General features: G+C 41.3%; 2 protein-coding genes across 2 annotated transcripts in view; one reads left to right on the top strand and one right to left on the bottom strand.

The window, feature by feature from the left end:
• Positions 1 to 19,091, bottom strand: part of DLD (dihydrolipoamide dehydrogenase) — a 235,916-nt gene that overhangs the window by 187,402 nt on the left and 29,423 nt on the right. The window lies entirely within an intron of this gene.
• The window catches only part of LAMB1 (laminin subunit beta 1), a 70,341-nt gene that overhangs the window by 50,610 nt on the left and 640 nt on the right, over positions 1 to 19,091 (top strand). Inside the window, exons 24-32 of the mRNA XM_050936015.1 lie at positions 3,935 to 4,304; positions 6,015 to 6,199; positions 7,184 to 7,425; positions 11,416 to 11,619; positions 12,024 to 12,168; positions 13,653 to 13,860; positions 14,039 to 14,180; positions 15,865 to 16,041; positions 18,216 to 18,375. Of these exons, the coding sequence (XP_050791972.1) occupies positions 3,935 to 4,304; positions 6,015 to 6,199; positions 7,184 to 7,425; positions 11,416 to 11,619; positions 12,024 to 12,168; positions 13,653 to 13,860; positions 14,039 to 14,180; positions 15,865 to 16,041; positions 18,216 to 18,375 (1,833 nt within the window). The remainder of the gene's footprint in view (positions 1 to 3,934; positions 4,305 to 6,014; positions 6,200 to 7,183; positions 7,426 to 11,415; positions 11,620 to 12,023; positions 12,169 to 13,652; positions 13,861 to 14,038; positions 14,181 to 15,864; positions 16,042 to 18,215; positions 18,376 to 19,091) is intronic.

Raw genomic sequence — 19,091 nt, 5'->3', positions numbered from 1 at the left:
AAACTTTTTAAAGACACCATAATAGAGGCTCAACTTAAATGTATACCCCAAATTAAAAAAACATAGTAAGAGAACCAAAAAAATGCCACAATGACTAAACAACAAAGTAAAAGAAGCCGTGAGAGGCAAAAAGGCATCCTTTTAAAAAGTTAAATCCCAATGTGAAAAATACAAAGGAGCATTTACTCTGGCAAATGAAGTATAAAAATATAATTACAAAGGCCAAAAAAGAATTTGAAGAACAGCTAGCCAAAGACTCAAAAAGCAATAGCAAAAAAAATGTTTTAGGTATATCAGAAGTAGGAAACCTGCTAAACAACCAGTGTGGCCACTGGATGGTTGAGATGCTAACGGAGTACTCAAGGACGATAAGGCCATTGCAGAGAAATTAAATGAATTCTTTGTGTCAGTCTTCACGGTTGAGGATGTGAGGGAGATTCCCAAACCTGAGCCATTCTTTTTAGGTAACAAATCTGAGGAACTGTCCCATATTGAGGTGTCAATAGAGGAGGTTTTGGAACAAACTGATAAACTAAACAGTAATAAGTTACCAGGATCAAATGGTCTTCACCCAAGAGTTCTGAAAGAACTAAAATGTGAAATTGCAGAACTACTAACCATCATCTATAACCTATCATTTAAATCAGCTTCTGTACCAAAAGACTGGAGGATAGCTGATGTGATGCCAAATTTTAAAAAGGGCTCCAATTAAGCCTGACTTCAGTACCGGGCAAACTGGTTTAAACTATAGTAAAGAACAAAATTGTCAGACACATAGATGAACAGAATTTGTTGGGGAAGAGTCAACAGGGTTTTTGAAAAGGGAAATCATGCCTCACCAATCTGCTAGAATTCTTTGAGGGGCTCAACAAGCATGTGAACAAGGAGGATCCAGTGGATATAGTGTGTTTAGATTTTCAGAAAGCCTTTGACATGGTCCCTCACCAAAGGATAAGAGGGAATGTTCTCTCATGGATTGGTAACTGGTTAAAACTATACATACAAAATGATGGGCGTCTAAATTAGCTGTTACCACTCAAGAAAGAGATCTTGAAGTCATTGTGGATAGTTCTCTGAAAACATCCACTCAATGTGCAGTGGCAGTCAAAAAAGCAAACAGACTGTTAGGAACCATTAGGAAAGGGTTCGATAATAAAAGACAGAAAATATCATGAATGCCTCTATATAAATCCATGGTATGGCCACACCTTGAATACTACATGTAGATCTGGTTGCTCATCTCAGAAAAGATATATTGGACTTGGAAAAGGTTCAGAAAAGGTCTACAAAATTATTAGGGGTATGGAACAGCTGCTGTATGAGGAGAGATTAATAAGACTGGGACTTTTCAGCTTGGAAAAGAGATGACTTAGTGGAGGATATGATATAGGTCTATTAAAATCATGACTGGTGTGGAGAAAATAAAGTGGTGTTTACTTCTCAGAACACAAGAACTAGGGGTCACCAAATGAAATTAATAGACAGCAGGTTTAAAACAAAAGAAAGTAATTTTTCACACAATGCACAGTTAACCTGTGGAAATCCTTGCCAGAGGATGTTGTGAAGGCCAAGACTATAACAGGGCTCAAAAAAGAACTAGATAAATTCATGGAGGATAGGTCCATCAATGGCTATTATCCAGGATGGGCAGAAATGGTGTTCCTAGCCTCTGTTTGCCAGAAACTGGAAATGGGCAACAGGGGATTGATCACTTGATGATTACCTGTTCTGTTCATTCCCTCTGGGGCACCTGGCATTGGCTACTGTCGGAAGAGAGGATACTGGGCTAGATGGACCTTTGGTCTGACCCAGTATGGCCGTTCTTATGTTCGGTTACTGCTACACAGGAAGCACAAAGTTGGCTGTAGCTGGAGAAACCATACCACAAACATGTAAACATTTCTCCCAAATTAAAAAGTGACTAAAATAAAGCTCTGCTTTTTGTTTCTATTGTTTCTTATTATGCTAGTCCTTGGGGAGGTTTTATTGTGCTTTCTCTTTAAACTAAGATTGTTTTACTTAGAAATAAACTTGTGCTTTATCTTCTGGTCTGGATGATGTTGCAGTCCTAGTAGCAGTTTGTGACATAGGTTACAAGACATCACAAATAACACATAGTTAAAGTGTGCAAGTGTCATTTTTACAAAGCATTTTGTAAACATTGGATTTATTCCTTTGAGATTCTATAGAATTTCTGCTTTTCTGTGATCCATAATGGCTTCTTAGATCCAATATCTTAGCTGTACTTAGTACATTTGTGCTGACAGTTGAAGCACAGAGCTTGGTTATCCTGAGAAAGTTTGGGGATTGGGAAATGCTTAATTTCAGCCTCCTTTTCCCCCTGCTACATCCTCTATTGTTTTGTTTCTCTAAATCTCCAAAGTGGAGCACTGTGTTTGGATGCACTTTATCATGTAAACGATGGTACAGGAGTTATTTGCTTGCTGTGATCTGGTTGGAAAGCCAGATTAGAATTGGCTAAATAGTTTTAAGTGATTGCTTTTTAAATCTGCAGATACATTATAAATAAAACCGTGATCTGATTTGCCTAATTCACATGTAATACAATATACTCTAGGGCTCTTTGAAGGAGAAAAATTACATACCATGTACACTACTTTCTGTTACATTGGTATAATGGAATTTGCTAATTGACCACTCTGAGTGTCTTATTTCCAGGAGTAATAGTTTGATGAAAGGGTTAATTGACCTCCTTCAAATAGGAGCCTGAGGATTTGCCTGTGGGGAATATATTCCATAGCAAATTGCTGTGGGACTATTTAAGCGCTTTGATGTAAAGTAAAAACAATCTCTTGTGTTGGAGTACATTTCAGAGGACAAAAGGACCATTTTGCTAAATTGTGCAGACATAAACTGACTCGCCCGGAACAGAAGTCATTTCTGTATTCTGGTATCTGTTGTATCCATGCTCTCTTAAAAAAAAGCAGGTTTTGTTTATGAAGCAATTTGTTCCTTTAAGGTCTTTAAAAAAAAAAAAAAAAAAAAGAATAAATTGGTTAAGGACTGAGGATGTATTATGAAGTAATGGCATGAAAGCAAGCAGTGTATATCAGCAGCTCCCAACCTTTCCAGACTACTGTACCCCTTTCAGGAGCCTGATTTGTCTTGCATACTCCCAAGATTTACCTCACTTAAAACTACTTACAAAATCAGACTTAAAAATACAAAAGCATCACAGCACACTATTACTGCAAAATTGCATAATTTCTCATTTTTACCATATAATTACAAAATCAATTGTAATATAAATATCTCACTTACATTTCAGTGTATAGTATATAGAGCAGTATAGACAAGTCATTGTCTGTATGAAATTTTAGTTTGTGCTGACTTAGCTAGCACTTTTTATGCAGTCTGTTGTAAAACTAGGCAAATATTTAGATGAGTTGATGTACCCCTTGGAAGACCTCTGCATACCTCCGCCAGGGGTACCTGTACCCCTGGTTGAGAACCACTGGTGTAGATTACCTGCTTTATTTTGCTTTCATGTCATTTTTAAATGGGGAATGCCTGTTTAGCAGGAACATGGACATTTTCAGAAGGGACTTTAACACTAGCCTATAACTCTGCTAGAGGAACATACAAATGGCCCATAAATCCGTCAAGAACACAGTATTAGTATGTGTTACATTTATGGGGTATTCTTGAAAGATGTGATGTGTAATTGAAGGCTTTCATCTGCTGGGTGTCAAAGTCCTCTTGTTAGATGTTAAAGGAATGTATGTTTGATCTATTTTGGGTTCATTTCGCTAGGAAGATATGAATGGCAGTTCCAGAATAGTTGCAAGGCTTCTCCCTTTTGTTTTTTGCTGCCATCTCTTTCTTTATTAAGAGCTTTGAAGATTTTTCCTTCCAACTTTATTATCATTTTCATCCTATCTAAGCTTTGCTGCTGTTACTTCTCCCCTCGCAGCTTGTGATTGTGATCCCCGTGGAATCCAGACACCTCAGTGCAATCGCTCCACGGGGCTATGCGCCTGTAAGGAGGGTGTCGAGGGACCCCACTGTGACAAGTGCACCCGCGGATACTCTGGCATCTTCCCTGACTGTGCGCCATGTCATCAGTGTTTCGCTGTGTGGGACGTCATCATTAGTGAACTGACCAATAGGACACAGAGGTTCCTGGAGAGAGCAAAAATCCTGAAAATCAGTGGGGTCAGTGGCCCTTACCAGCAAACTATCAACACTATGGAAGAGAAACTGAATGAAATTAAAAGTATCCTTGCTCAAAATCCAGCTGCTGAGCCCCTTAAAAACATTGGAAATCTCTTTGAGGAAGCAGGGTGAGTACAGTACATGTTCTGTGACTATTTCCAGCTCAGTTAGGGCTCGATACTCCAGTGTGCTGAGCACCCTCAACTCCCCAGTTAGAGCTGAGAGCGCTCACTGTCTGGCAGGAAAGAGCCTGCAGTGCTTTTAGTCAGTCTACTGAGTGCAAAAAAAATGCAGCTGGGACCCAAAACTGTCATGATCTTTGAAACTTTGGAGGGGGCGGCCATGCTTGTATTTTGTCAGCCTGCCAGCCAATTAACATGGAACCAGCACGTTGATTCCTTGTGATCCCCCAGGGCAAAGGACAAGCACAGCTATTATGTGAGAGAATGCAGGGACAGAGATTGAATTCTTGGAATTTTGTTTTATAGCTATCTAGATAGCAATGCAGACTTCTTTCTAATCTAAAAAACTAAACTTTGTCAACAGAAAACACCAGTGTTGTAACACTGGTTGTCTCCATTTCATGAAGTGTCAGATGCAGAAGTCCTGTATTCATGGTATTTAAAAATAAGGAGACAGAGAAGGGTGAGCCCCTGTGAAATCTAGGACGGTTAAATACCAACAATCTTTACAGTTATTGATTGAAATAATTTAAAGCAGTTGATGGAATATGAGTGTTTTCCATGCACCTTTAAAACGTTCCCATCCAAACCAGAAGGGGAGGCTAAAATGGTTGTGAAGAGGTTTTGTAGTTAATGATTTGTGGCTGCTCCCCAGCTCCATTAACCTGGATCCCTGGAGAGTTGTTATACTTGGGTGCTGGATTCCAAGAGAGGTGACGGCATGCAGAGGAACCACTCTTCCTCTCCCCTCTTCGATAAACCACCTCACCTTTGCCTCCCTTACATCTGGCCTGGCGAAGGGGAGGGTGGTGCCTTGCCCCAGTGATGATGGTCCTTATCCAAAGCCTAGTGAGGTCAGTTAAGTCTTCTATTAGTTGAGGCCTTATAAGAGCCTGCTACTTAGAGCTGGATGTGTTTTGGTGCTGGAGGTCCCAGGTTCAGGTCACACTGATGACAATGTACCTATGTCAGTGAACTGTGGCTGCAGTCACCTCTCTGGTTCCACTTTATTAGGCCTCACAAGAGAAGTCTGGAATTTTTGTTGGAGCAAAAAGACTGGCAAGCAGAGAACGGCTTGCTGAACAGAGGAAAGAGCTGATATCACTCACCTTTTACCTTTCTTGCTGGAGGTGGGATGTTTTCTCCCACCTCCACCCAGAAGATGCCATTGGCAAAAGGGGATCTTTATAAAGTATTTAAAAGAATCCATTGTGTTCAGAGAATTTTTGTTTGTTTCTGACATTCAGTTGTAGTAATCAAAAAATGCATTTGTAGCTGTGTAGGATGTGAAGCAAATTCTGTATGGATCATAGTAGTTGACACACTGACCTATGCAGTTGCCATGGTTCAAGAGCATTACAGCAGAGTTCTGGAATCTGGCTCTGGTTAATCTTACACAAAGCAGCTGTTTTCTGAGCAATTGGGTGCTTTGAGTTTATAAATGTGTTGTAGATTAAAAAGTAGTTTTTGTGATAAAGGAAACAAAACCAGTCTTCTAGGAAGGCAAGCTGTTACAAATCGCTTACAGCACTGATCAGGGAGGGATGGAAGGATTGTAACTACTGTACAGCTTTCTTTATTAAAAAAAAGAAAAAATTCAAGGCTAGTAGATTTTTTTTCCTCGAGTAAATGTAGGTTCTGTGTTTTTGCTTGCAGCAAGCTAACAGCAGATGTTACAGAAAAGATGGCTGAAATAGAAGATAAGCTCTCTGTGATAGCGTTAAAAAGCAATAACACGGACACTCACCTGAGGGCACTGGAGACAGATGCAGAGAGCCTAGACTATGTTGTGAAAGAACTTGCAGAACAACTCGAGTTTATAAAAATCTCCGATATCCGAGGTGAGGGGTCCCATGGGGAAAAAGGAAAAGAGCCAGCGCAGCAAACGATTAAATAAGTGTATTGTTTTAAATATCAGGTTAATCTTCTAAACAGTAATAAAACATGTTCTGTGAGTGCAGTTTCCTTCTGAGTCTTGGCAGAGTTGCTGATCTAGCAGGAATTGCTTTGAAGTCTCTGTTTCTGTGTGCATTGCAAAACTAGCTCAAGATCTTAGGGAACAAAGTCATCTTAAAACCTCTTAATGTATAGAAGTTGTAGACCAGTTACATGTACTAACAGTAAGCCCTCTGATATACTTGCATTTTGTTACATACCACAATTAAGTACACATACAGATGTCCCCTTACTTTAGTTCACATTTAATTACAGAAATTTAGTAATCTCATGTATGTAAGACTGCATGAATCTTTGTGAATGTGTGTCACACTTCAGGGCTAGATTCTACCACCCATACAGAGAGTGACATAACCCCTGTGTAGAAAGCCTGCACTAGGATTGGCCAATATGTATTCCCCGGCAAGCCTGGACTTCAGTGGTGTGTAGGTCTTGTGCTGGACCACTGCTCGTGGGTGAATTGCACCTACTCACCAGGCAGTTCCATGGAATCAAAGTGTCACAGAAGTATCTAGCTTTATAAATCTAGGAACAGATCTTCCTTTGCTTTCAGTGGGAGCGGGATCAGACCCTTAGTCTGCAAGAATTTTCAAACTTTTTAATATTAGAGAGTCAAATTCTGTAGACCACTAAAATCAAAGCATCAGTGGGACCATCAATGGGAGGCTTGTTTGATTAAGGATAGCAGAATTTTCCCCATATGTAGTTCAAGCATACTAACAGTAATAATGTTTGTATAACTTTGTATTCAGTTTAATAAAGAAATGGCCTTATACAATTTTGTCATCCACTAGATTCCCCATAACAAATTGTACTATAAATTCACCAATGAGGGCTGATTGCTGAACAGTTGGATCTAATTTCTGCAGGAGCCTTGGATAGTATCACCAAATATTTTCAGATGTCCCTGGAGGCAGAAGAGAGAGTCAATGCCTCCACTGTTCACCCTGATAGCCTTATGGAACTGTCAGCTCAGACACGACAGGAAGTGGAAGACTTAATCAGTGAGCAAGAGGCCCAGTTCAAGGCAAAACAAGAGGAACAGTCACGCCTTCTGGATGAACTCGCAGGCAAGCTGCAAAGTCTGGATCTTTCTGAAGTGGCTGAGAAGGTACATTGGTTAAGATTTCTTTGGGTGTAGAACCTGCAGGAAACCATCAGTGGTGCTGTTGCAGAAATGACAGGCAGGAAGGCAGAGCTTGCTACTTTGTTGGAAGTGGGTTTTACTCATGGAAAAATGCTTGTCTGGTTTGCTGAGAGAGATTGTGAACTGGAACTTCTTACATGACTTGTGGACCACAAGGGATGCACTCGCTTTCAAACCCCACCCACCTCACCCATCCCATTTCCAACCTCCTCTCCCTGACAGTACTCAGTCATCCCATTGTTTCTTCACATGACCCAAATCCCACAGTCCTTTGCACCCACAAAGAATTATCAGACTTGGTTGATTATAAGACCAGGTTTTTGGGGCCATGAGCCCCAAAAGATCAAAAACTACTCCACTAGGCCTCTGCAGCACTCTTCTTCAACAAGTTTCTTCCCTGAGCCTCACTCTGGCTGATGTAATGGTTTGGATTTACAGGAATTTTCATTGGGTGCATCTGTTTTCTCTCCCTCTTTTTTTAAATATTGTCCTACAGTTGTGTAGTACAGTAACTCCCCACCTAAGGTCCTCTCACTTAACGTTGTTTCGATCTTGCGTCCCTGTTCCATTAGAGAACATGCTCGTTTAAAGTTGTGCAATGATCCGCTATACCGTCATTTAGCTGCCTGCTTTGTTCACAGCTGGCAGCCCCCCATCAGCTCCCATACACCCCTGCAGCGCCTCCCACCGCCAGCGGACCCTGCAGATCAATGCCTTCCCCCTGCTCTCCCTGCCTCCTGTCCCCGTGGCAATCAACTGGTTTGCGGAGTTCAGGAAGCAGGAGGGAGGGGAGAGGAGCGAGGACTCTGCGCGCAGACTCCCCCTGCCTCCCCTACACCGCAAGCCAGCTGATTGCTGCAGGCAGGAGGCAGGGGAGAGGAGCGAGGACACAGCATGCAGAGTAAAGGGGAAGAAGGTGGAGGGTGGGGGTAGGAGAGGCGGGGGGCTTGAGGGAAGGGGTGGGGTGGGAGGGCCGAGGGTTGAGCCCCCCACACCTGGTGCTTGCACAGTAGGTGCAACGTGCCCTATGGCACCTTCAGCCTCCTTGCCTGCCTCATTGTCTGCAGTGCCAGTGAGCTGTGCCTGTGTGGGGTAAGGTGGGGGCACCTCCCATTGCTTCATACTCAGCAATGATGGTTGTAGTATTAAATTGTTTCTTTAAAATTGTTTAAAAGTTATACCTGTATTAAATTGCTTGTTTAAAATTGTTTAAAATGTATATAATGCCTTTTGTCTGGCAAAAAACAAAAATTCCCTGGAACCTAACCCCCCATATTTACACTAATTCTTTTGGGGAAATTGGATTCGCTTAACATTGTTTCGCTTAAAGTTGCATTTTTCAGGAACACAACTACGTTAAGTGAGGAGTTACTGTATTTAGCTAGATGCATGCTCAAGGAGGCTATTCATCTAGCCTAAAGCCCAACAGTCCATGTTTTGTGCAGCACTGTCCCTGTCCAGTAGGATATGGCACCAAACGTGGGTTTGTCCAGTAAAAATGAGAGGAGAAGGCTGTGGATGTAGGACAATGCCAGTAGAGGTGGGGGTGGCAGATGTGCCAGTGGCCACTTTATGCGTGCTGTGTGCTTGCCCTGGACTTCTCTGATCTGTCTAAGACACAGCAGACCTTTTTCTGAGCTCTCAAGTTAAAAGGACACTCTGAGAAGCAGCCTGGTGCTTATTCTCTGCACAGCGGTAAAGCTGAAGTAACTCTGAGGTAGGGTGGCTTTTTCCTGGGAGAATTCAGTGTTCCTTCTGCAACTTTCCTTTGAAGTAAATCAGCTGCAGTTGGAAAACAATTCGGCCTGCAAATATGATGGAGAGGGACCTGTTTATTAACTTCAGTGGTTAGAGGTAAGTTATAGGATGAGTTCTCTAAAGCAGTGGTCCCCAACCTTTTTTTGTCTGGCAGGCACCAGACGATGAGCCACGGAGGACCATGGCGGCAGATGAGCATCCGCCAAAATTCCGCCAACAAGCAGCAATGTCAATAGGCGTCGCCACCAAAATACTGCCAAAAAGTAGCATCATCCAGAAGTGTCGCTCCCAAAATACTGCCAAAAATCAGCGGCATTTTGGCGGCGACACCTCTGGATGACACAGCTTGTCGGTGGCATTTCAGTGGATGCTCGTCTGCTGGCCAGTATGCAGGCGCACTTAGACGCCCCAGCGGGCACCAGGGCGCCCACAGGCACCATGCTGGGGACCCTTGCTCTAAAGATTGCATTGTCCCTCCTATTTTCTCCGCCATGCCTCCTTTTAGCAACTGTTATCTAACATGACACTGCTTCTTTTTCTTGGGGAGGCGCTTTTAGTTGGAATCCCTCCCCCACATTCCTGTCCCTCTTGTTTAAAGTTTATCAAGGTTCTAGGCAGTATCATTAGTTGCTGGGAACCTTAAGAATGTGCAGCCCCCTGCAGGACATTCTGCTTTCTAGAGCAGTGGTTCTCAATCAGAGGTACATGTACCCCTAGGGGTATGCAGAGGTCTGCCAGGGGTACATCAACATATCTAAATATTTGCCTAGTTTTATAACAGGCTACAATAAAAGCTAGCAAAGTCCGTACAAACTAAAGTTTCATATGACATGTTGATACTGCTGTGTATACTATACACTGAAATGTAAGTACAATATTTATATTCTGTTAGATTTATTTTTTATAATTATATGGTAAAACTGAGAAAATAAACACTTTTTCAGTAATAGTGTGCTGTGTATTTTTATGTCAGATTTTGTGAGTAAGTAGTTTTTAAGTTGAGGTGAAATTTGGGGTATGCAAGACGAATCAGACTCCTAAAAGGGGTACAGGAGTCTGGAAAAGTTGAGAGACACTATTCTTGAGAATAGTGGATTGCATGCCAAGCATCAGGGAAAGGAAAAGGCTAAGGCTGTTTGTTAGAGAGAGAGAATTTAAAATTAACCTGATGCAGTTTTGTGTACTTTTACTGGGGGGATATTGCCTGAAAAACGTTTATTTTTGTGACTGTCATGCTTCCTTCCATGCCCTGCCAAAAAAGGAAAACTTTGCCCAACCTTCCATCTTCCTAAAGATTTTTTTTTAATGATTCCATTTATTATCCGGACTCTGGGGGTAGTTCATGGATAGAGCTGACTAAACATTTTCTGATCAAATGTATTTTCATTACAAAATGCTGTTTCTTCAGAATTAAACCTTTGCAGGGGAACATGTTGATTTTTGTCAAAATTTCATTTTGAGAAAAAAAGCATTTTGATAAAGTCACATTTGAACACTTTGATGTTTTTGTTCCGAAACAATTTTTTGAACTTTTACATAAAACTCTGAGTCAAACTCAGGATGAAACATTTTAATTTAAACAAAACATTTTACTTAGACCCCAAATGGTATCTTTTGGAAAATTTCATTTTTGAGGAATTTCAAAATATTTTTGGATTTCTTCCAAATGTTGAAATGTCACAATTTCCCCAAGACTAAGTTTGAGTTTCAGCCAGCTGAAGCCATAAGTTTGCCTTCAGGAGGGAAGGGCCCTCCTCTTCCCTCTCCATTTTTAATGGAAGTCTGAGGGTAATTTTCCATTGAAAGAACCAAATCTGTGCCAATTCCATATCATTTAGTAAGCCAGTGCAGGGTGGATGACTGTCTTGGTACTGCCATTATTACTCAAACTACTTGTGCCTGGAGGACTGTGTGTTTATACATAGGAGTTTTCCTTCCCTTATCACTCTGCACTGGAGCAAATCTCACAATGATACAGGTGTGAAGTAGGGAATGCCCTAGTTTTGATGCTGCAGTACAGCAGCTACACGACCATTTATTTCTCAAGCATTCTGAGATTTCACTGCCAGGGGTGCGGGTACCACTACATGTTTCCAGCATCATCAGAAACCTTCTGGTCCACTTTCCTTCCCCCCCTCATCCATCCCCCAAAGCAAGGGCAATTAAGTGTGACTATTTCTTGTTGGTCTGTTGCAGACATGTGGAACTCCCTCAGGGGCTTCCTGTGCTGACTCAGAGTGTGGCGGTCTGAACTGCCGAACAGATGAAGGCGAAAAGAAATGCGGAGGACCAGGCTGCGAGGGGTTGGTTACTGTGGCTCACAGTGCGTGGCAGAAAGCCATGGATTTTGACAGAGACATACTCAGTGCATTGGCGGAAGTTGAAGAACTCTCTAAAATGGTAACTCTTTCCAAGTAGATCACTAAACATTAATTTAAAATGAAAGAAATTTCCCCAACAGGGATATGATACAAAACTACAGAACGTTTTTCCTCCAGACATTCATTTTAAAATGTTTCTTTCCAGTTGCATAACTTCACCAGCATTTTTTTTAAAGAGCCTCATAAAGTGAACTTGTTTAAACTGAAATTCCATGTGTAATCCATAAACATTTGTCTGTGTTGTTTAAAGTAGCATTGGTGTTGTGGATTCCGGCATGTTTTAAAAGCATTCTATGAGTTTTTTATGAGAACAAGTTTCCCACACTGCTTTGGACTCCAAATATCAATTGCATTTTGGTTTGCAAAATGAGCCTTAATGTGCAAGGAAGTGTTTTACCAGGCCACCTTATTTACTTCCCATAGGTCTCCGAGGCAAAACAGAGAGCAGATAAAGCAAAACAAAATGCACAAGAAGTTCTGCTCAAAACCAATGCCACAAAAGAGCAAGTGGACAGAAGCAATGAAGACCTGAGAAACCTTATTAAGCAGATCAGGGAATTTCTGATGCGTAAGGATGATCTTTAACTTAGTTGACATTAGTGATTTTTATCTTTGTTATGAGAAATTCTGCTAGCTTATTTCTAGAGGCCTTAATAAAGTTAGGATGTTGTACATCTGTAACATTTACAGATGCAAAATAGTAGACTCTTCCCAACTCTGCACATGCTGCAGATAGCTTTTCTCGTGCGTTTCTCTAGGTAGCTGCCTAGCCTAGTCTTAAAATCCTTTCTGAATACTATAGTTTCTGTGATTCCTGTCTTGATTATCCATTTCATTTAAGTTTAAGATTTTTATAAGCAGTAGGATCCATTTTCAGCTTTATAGGTGAAAGGTGAGGTTATCAATACAGATTGGCAGTTGATTCTTTGCACAATGCTATGAAAAAAATGGACCCCAGTGAGGAAGAGCAAGGCCTTTCAGTTTCAGCATGATTGGAACTTTAACAGACTTTGCCTTTTCCTCTGCAATAGAGCTGATTGGTGGTGGAGTGGAGTAGTTTAAAACTTACTAGATTGTCATGCTACTCCCATTAATTTCAAGGGAACTGTGTAGCTAACTCTCCTCATCAATCAGCGTTGAAATTTCAATCATTAGCTGTGCTAACCTGTGGAGAAGTGCGAGATCTTTTGGAAGATGGAGCACAGTCTCCATGTGGGAGGTCTGTTATGTGCAACTGCTGGCCTACAAACATCAATGTTTTCTACATGTTAAGAATGTGTTCAGTCCTGTGCAAACACAGGGAGGAATGTTTAGATACATGTAAGAGCACCATAGGACCATCTGAGCAATAGAGGCAACTTTTGCTTAAACCCCAATCCCTGGCAGCCATAAAATGCTGCTGTTACATGTATCTAAACATGGTGCATGGCCCTCTTTCACTTTAGAAATGTATGAATGTGCCCCAAAGGAATGACTTATTCCATTTCAGTTCATAATATTTTGTACTCTACACAGCATTACAAACGTTGGATCAAATTCATTCCCGTTGAACTCCCATGGATTTCAGTGGAACATGGGTCCATTATCTAATTGATCCTTACAGCTTCCACGAGGCTGTCAAATTATCTTTTATAGCTGAAGAAATGGGGGGCAGACAAGGTCTGAGATTGCCCAAAGTCATGCAGTAAGTCAGTGTTAGGAATTACACAGTTCTACTGATTACCAAGCTGTGCTCAAGCCACTGGAGGCCAATGGGTGAAAAGTACCCCTCAAGAAGCTGAAATGGGACTTACGCAGGGCTCTAGGCTCTGTGGTGATATTCTGCAGAGAAGTGAATTTTACCCTAACTGAGCATACCACCACCTTTCTACATATTTTCTGCAAATTGTGGTGGTGGTGGTGATGTTTCATTTGCCATTGCTGTTTGTCAGTTTCTTGCTTTTAAGGAACCACACTGACAAGGATTTCAGTAGTGTAATTTGACATTGGCATGGATGGCTTGCTAATCCTCTCAACTGTCTGCTTATCCTGTTGAATTTGTGCCACCTTTAGAGGATAGCGCCGATTTGGATAGCATTGAGGCAGTTGCTAATGAAGTGTTGAAGATGGAGATGCCAAGTAGCCCCCAGCAGCTACAGACCCTGACAGAGGATATCCGGGAGCGTGTGGAAAGCCTTTCTGATGTAGAGATTATCTTACAACAGAGTGCTGGAGACATTGCCAGAGCTGAAATGCTGTTAGAGGAAGCAAATAAAGCAAGGTAACATGTACTATACACGGTTTTGTATCAGCTGTCATTTTAAATCAGACGATTTTTATTTCATTCAAATATTTTTAAAAAACATAGTAAGCTAAATTCATCCTGGTGTAAATTTTTATTCATACCAAAATGAAACATTTCTAATGTCACACATTATATTGTTACTTCTGCTCTACAGCAAAACTGCAAAAGATGTTAAAGTCACTGCAGCTATTGTGAAAGAAGCACTGGAAGAAGCTGAAAAGGCCCAAAATGCAGCCGAAAAGGCCATCAAACAAGCTGAAGAAGACATTAGAGGAACGCAGGACCTACTTACCTCAGTAAGTCCTAACTATATATAGAAAATATTCACTGTGTACCTAGTTTGATGCTAGGTAACTGCTTTAGCTAAGGGAAGAGGAGCTCTTCAAACAGCAAAGTTCTCTGAATTAAGAGAACAACAAGGAGCGCTTTCCACCCCACTAGTCAATCGGTGCTTTGCTACTGACTGCAGTGGGTGCAGAAATGGTGCCAAGAATGAACTGGGATGTGCCTTCCAACCCAGCAGGTGTCCTCAGATCCCCATGAAATCCTACAAGGCAGGTGGTCTATCATCTGGTAGCTGAGCCATGCTGCCAACTCTCCCGCCCATGTAAAAGACTTTGCCAGTACAGTGTGAAAACACATGAGCACTAATCCTTTATTGAAGCATTAATTGTTGTTTGTCAAATGATGTCACTGCAGAGCCCTATATGCATGAATATTTAGGTAAAGGACTAATCCATTATTAGTAAGTGTCCAAGTGTGCTTGCTTTATGCTTTACAAATAATGAGAGATGGGCCCTTCCCAGTCATAGAATAAGCCCACCCAAGTACCTTCAATAGTCATAGTGGGCTTTTATAAGAATGAAGTATCTTCCATTAGAATTAGAACTTGGTTCACTCAAGTCTTAAGACTTTGACCATTCTCATTTCATCAAGTCCAGTTCATAAAGAACCACTTCATAGATCGCCCCATTGACAAGACTGTAAAGCACTAAAATTTGATAGTGTCAATATTCAGTTTATTAGATTCCTAAGCTACCCAGCCCTTCTTTATCCATTGCTGAAAGGGTAAATAACACAGCAGTGCTTTCTTTCCATTTAAATGAACAATAATGGATCTAGCTGAGCTGTTGGTTTGACTAATGCCTTTCACATTTTCAAATCTGGAATTTTTTTGCCCTGGAAGCTGAATGATTCCTAACATGTGTAAATGCTTGTTGAAATCCCATGTATTTCATGTGAGTTTACAATTAATTGAAGCCAAAGACTGCAGATGTCTTGGTGACGTCTTACACTGAGATGCATCTCCTCCCCCACTTTGGAGTAGCAGATGTGCAGCAGGAATGCTCTCAGAAGTTAGTGGAACTCTATCCTTACCAATTACAAACACATTATAGCTCCAGTCTTACATTCTTAGACACTCAAAAGTCAGTGATTTCAGCCAGCTTGGGTTGTACAAGGAATGAAGGGTTATTTCTCTCCATTTCATAAGGTATGCTTTTAATGACATACAACCTAGTTCACTTTCAAAATTGATTCCCCTCTTACTTCACTTGAATTGTACATTGTAATTCGTACTCTTAAAACCCTCATATGTCATTTCATAGTATTTTGGCTGATATTTCGGAGTTGCACAATGCCAGTTTGAGGATAGACTTTGGAAACAGACATTTTAGATAGCAGAGAGTCCTGTGGCACCTTATAGACTAACAGACGTATTGGAGCATGAGCTTTCGTGGGTGAATACCCACTTCAATATCCTTTTCACCCACGAAAGCTCATGCTCCAATACGACTGTTAGTCTATAAGGTACCACAGGACTCTTTGCTGCTTTTACAGATCCAGACTAACACAGCTACTCCTCTGATACTTGACGTTTTAAATAGTTGGTCAAGACTTTTTCTCCAAAAAGCTGATTTCAAATATCAATACATACATTTGTTGGGGGATTATTTAAACTGTTCTTTCATTCCTGGTTAGATTGAATCTGAAAATGCAGCATCTGAAGAAACCTTAAACAACGCTACCCTACGTCTTACTGAGTTAGAGAAGAGTGTGGAAGATCTTAAACAAAAGGCTGCTACAAATTCAGAGAATGTGGAAGAGATTGAAGAAACCATTGCTACTGTGAAACAAAATGCCAAAGAAGTTAAAGAGGTGAGACACCTACCTGCCAGCTGACTTCCTCAAAAACACAATCCCTGGGAGCTATATTCGGTACAAACGCATTTCAGTGCTACTGCCAGCTTTAGCCATAATCTTGTCCTGCTTGGGCATCAGGCGTCAGTGAGTTAGCTGCCCAGGAATATTACTGGCATTGTTCAGTGAACTAGGTCAGATCTGTTGCTTCCAATTCATTTATTAGTAAGGTAATGCTGGCTCCATTTGCCAATACATTAATTTGTACTTTGGTTTGGCACCAACCTACATGGCAGAAAAAGCCTGCCAACTTCCAGTTTCTAGACGAGCAGAAAGCTGTCAGTTGTGGAGAGGTGAGCAATCTCCATATTCTGATGTATTTAAGTGTAGGGTTACAAATGGTAAATCTCACTTCTACTCTCAACTGTCAGTGACCTTTACCTTGGGCAACACTTCCCTGTGCCTCAATTTCACCATCTCTAAACTGGATTTAAATAGTTTTCTTACTTTCTGTGAAGTGCCTTGGTCTATGAATGAGAGGTCACTTTGTGTACAATACATTATTCAGCTGTCAAACAAGGTACTTGTAATTTGGCACTTTGAAGGGAATTCCCCCACTGCTTCAGTCACTGGAGAAAAGATTCCATCTCTCAATGTAACACCTGCCAGCCTGCTCCTCTAGTTAGTGTTTGGTAAGCAGTTTTCTGAAGTGTCAAATATTCTGCAAGCATGGCAGTGTCTTTCTAAGCCATGTCTATATGGAGTCTCTCCCAAAGTCAATACCTTTTTCAGAAGGATTCTGATTTTACTTCAGCCTTCAGACAATTGAAAACAAAAGTTCTGTCAAAGGATGTCTCACTGCTCCAATCTATTGTCCACAATACAGTCATCTGTCTCAAAGGAGCCTTCCCTTTCCCAAGGGAGTGAAGATATTGGAATTAACCTTTAAGCACCACTTAGTTTTGAACAAGGTGCCTCTAAAATGCTGCTTAATAACAAGTACAAGAGTCTGATTATCTAGCATGGGAGGAGGAAAGACAGAAAAAAGAGTGGTAACAGATGTTGTCAGGCACCTTGCTGTAGTAGTGACAATTTCCCCAGATCCTTCCCATGCTGTAGATGGCACATTTCATGCTGCTCATACTGCTGGTGAGTTTTCAGGATTCTAATCTACAGACCAGATTGTCTGGTGCATCCACTACCTGTCCCAACACTTGTCCTGGCCAGGGATTGCAGGGAGGGAGATGTAGGAGCTGACTTTGCCAGCTCTACACCTGATGGGATCTCCTCCCTGCCAGGGATATTTGGAGACTTGCAGGAGATTTCTGCTCTGCAAAAAAGTGAAGTGGAGCTGAGACACTAACCTTGTGTTTTCTGTAACATCTGGGAAGTGCTTGTGACTTCATGAGTCACTATAGGTGAGATAACCACCAATTCCAGAGCTGTTCATGATAGTTGAAGATTATACACACCTCTACCCCGATATAACACAAATTCAGCTATAACGTGGTAAAGCAATGCTCCAGGGAGGCAGGGCTGCGCACTCCGGCAGATCAAAGCAAGCTCAATATAATGCGGTTTCACTGATAACGTGGTAAGATTTTTTTGGCTCCCGAGGACAGTGTTATATTGGGGTAGAGGTGTAGTAACAAGCTGCCCTATTTTCAACTCCATCTGTTTGACAATAGTCAACAATAGGAGCAATGCCATGGTCACTTCTGTACTGAATCTGCACTTCCAGAAGCAATGCCTGTTAGCTTTCCAATTTAAGGGTGACTATGCAGGATTTGCTCTCACCAGTCACAAATTCTGTGGCTGAATCCTGTACAATGTATGAAAGTTTAGATATTGAAACAGACCAGCCACATAACTAGAAAGGGTGGGTGATCACCAGAAGCATCTGCTATTAGCAGGCATTAAACATGAACAAGTGTGCTAATATTTGGGGGGGAGGGGGGCAGAGTAACTAAAGCAAAAGCTGAATGTTGAGACAACTGAGCCAAGCGCTGCAATGGTACTAGAACACAGTCTGTGCTGTCAAATCATTCATTCCTACATCCTCACTGGTAATGTCTCAGTTTCACTGAAGCAGCAGAAGTTTCAAGACCAACTGTTCAAGTGGTGAAACAGGCATTTGCTTTGCAGTATTCTGAACACTAACCCCACCTTGTGTTGTGAATCTGAAACTGCAGGTGCTTGACAGTGAACTGCATGCCAAATATAAAACAGTTGAAAACCTAATTGCCAAAAAAACAGAAGAGTCTGCTGATGCCAGGAAGAAAGCTGGAATGCTGCAGAATGAAGCTAAATCCTTGTTAGCTCAAGCAAACAGCAAACTCCAGCTGCTCAAGGGTAAGATTGCCTGCATGAGAAGGTTTTTCCTTTCAGATTTTTAAGTAATGTTTCATGTTGCAGAATGAACTGTGCTTTCTCCAGCTGCTGAACATTAAAAGTTCATTTTATTTCCTAACCAATTACATTAATTGCTGGAGGTTCACACACTTATGTACACAGTATATGGAACACTTTTCTAATGATCCAAACATCCTTGTATATGCTTACAGAGATCAATTCACCCACTGGTGTGGTGCAACCACTTCTTGGGAGAAACGCAGTGGCTGATCAACAGCACATAACATTGTACAACTCTAGGAAAGAAAATGAAAATCGTATCCAATTAAAACTTCAGCTGGGAGGATTAAGAACATAATTTATCCTAACTAATCTGAGTAGGCTAATACGTCAAGTGCCATGGCACCCTGAAAGACTAAAAGTAGTGATTTCCTGTCACACCTTAGTCTTGGATATCTCCCATCCAAGCACTGTTATTCTAGTAAGACCTGTCATGATCATAACCCAAAGTGATACTGGCAGAGTTGCTTTTTGAAAATTGAAGTTAACTCCAACAGAACAGTTCTAAGAATTCCACATTTAGTGCTGTACATTGAAACAGAAGAGGGAACTCTCACCTTACCAACCAGGGTGGAACGGGAGTTTTGTCTGCTTTTACCAGACATGGGGAAGCTGTACTCACCCCCAGCCATTCTTCCTTACATCAATCCCTTATT

The sequence above is a fragment of the Gopherus flavomarginatus genome, chromosome 1, assembly GCF_025201925.1.
Source record: "Gopherus flavomarginatus isolate rGopFla2 chromosome 1, rGopFla2.mat.asm, whole genome shotgun sequence".
Classification (NCBI taxonomy): domain Eukaryota; kingdom Metazoa; phylum Chordata; order Testudines; family Testudinidae; genus Gopherus; species Gopherus flavomarginatus.
The sequence above is the reverse complement of the archived record's forward strand: the minus strand, read 5'-3'. Positions and strand labels throughout refer to the sequence as shown.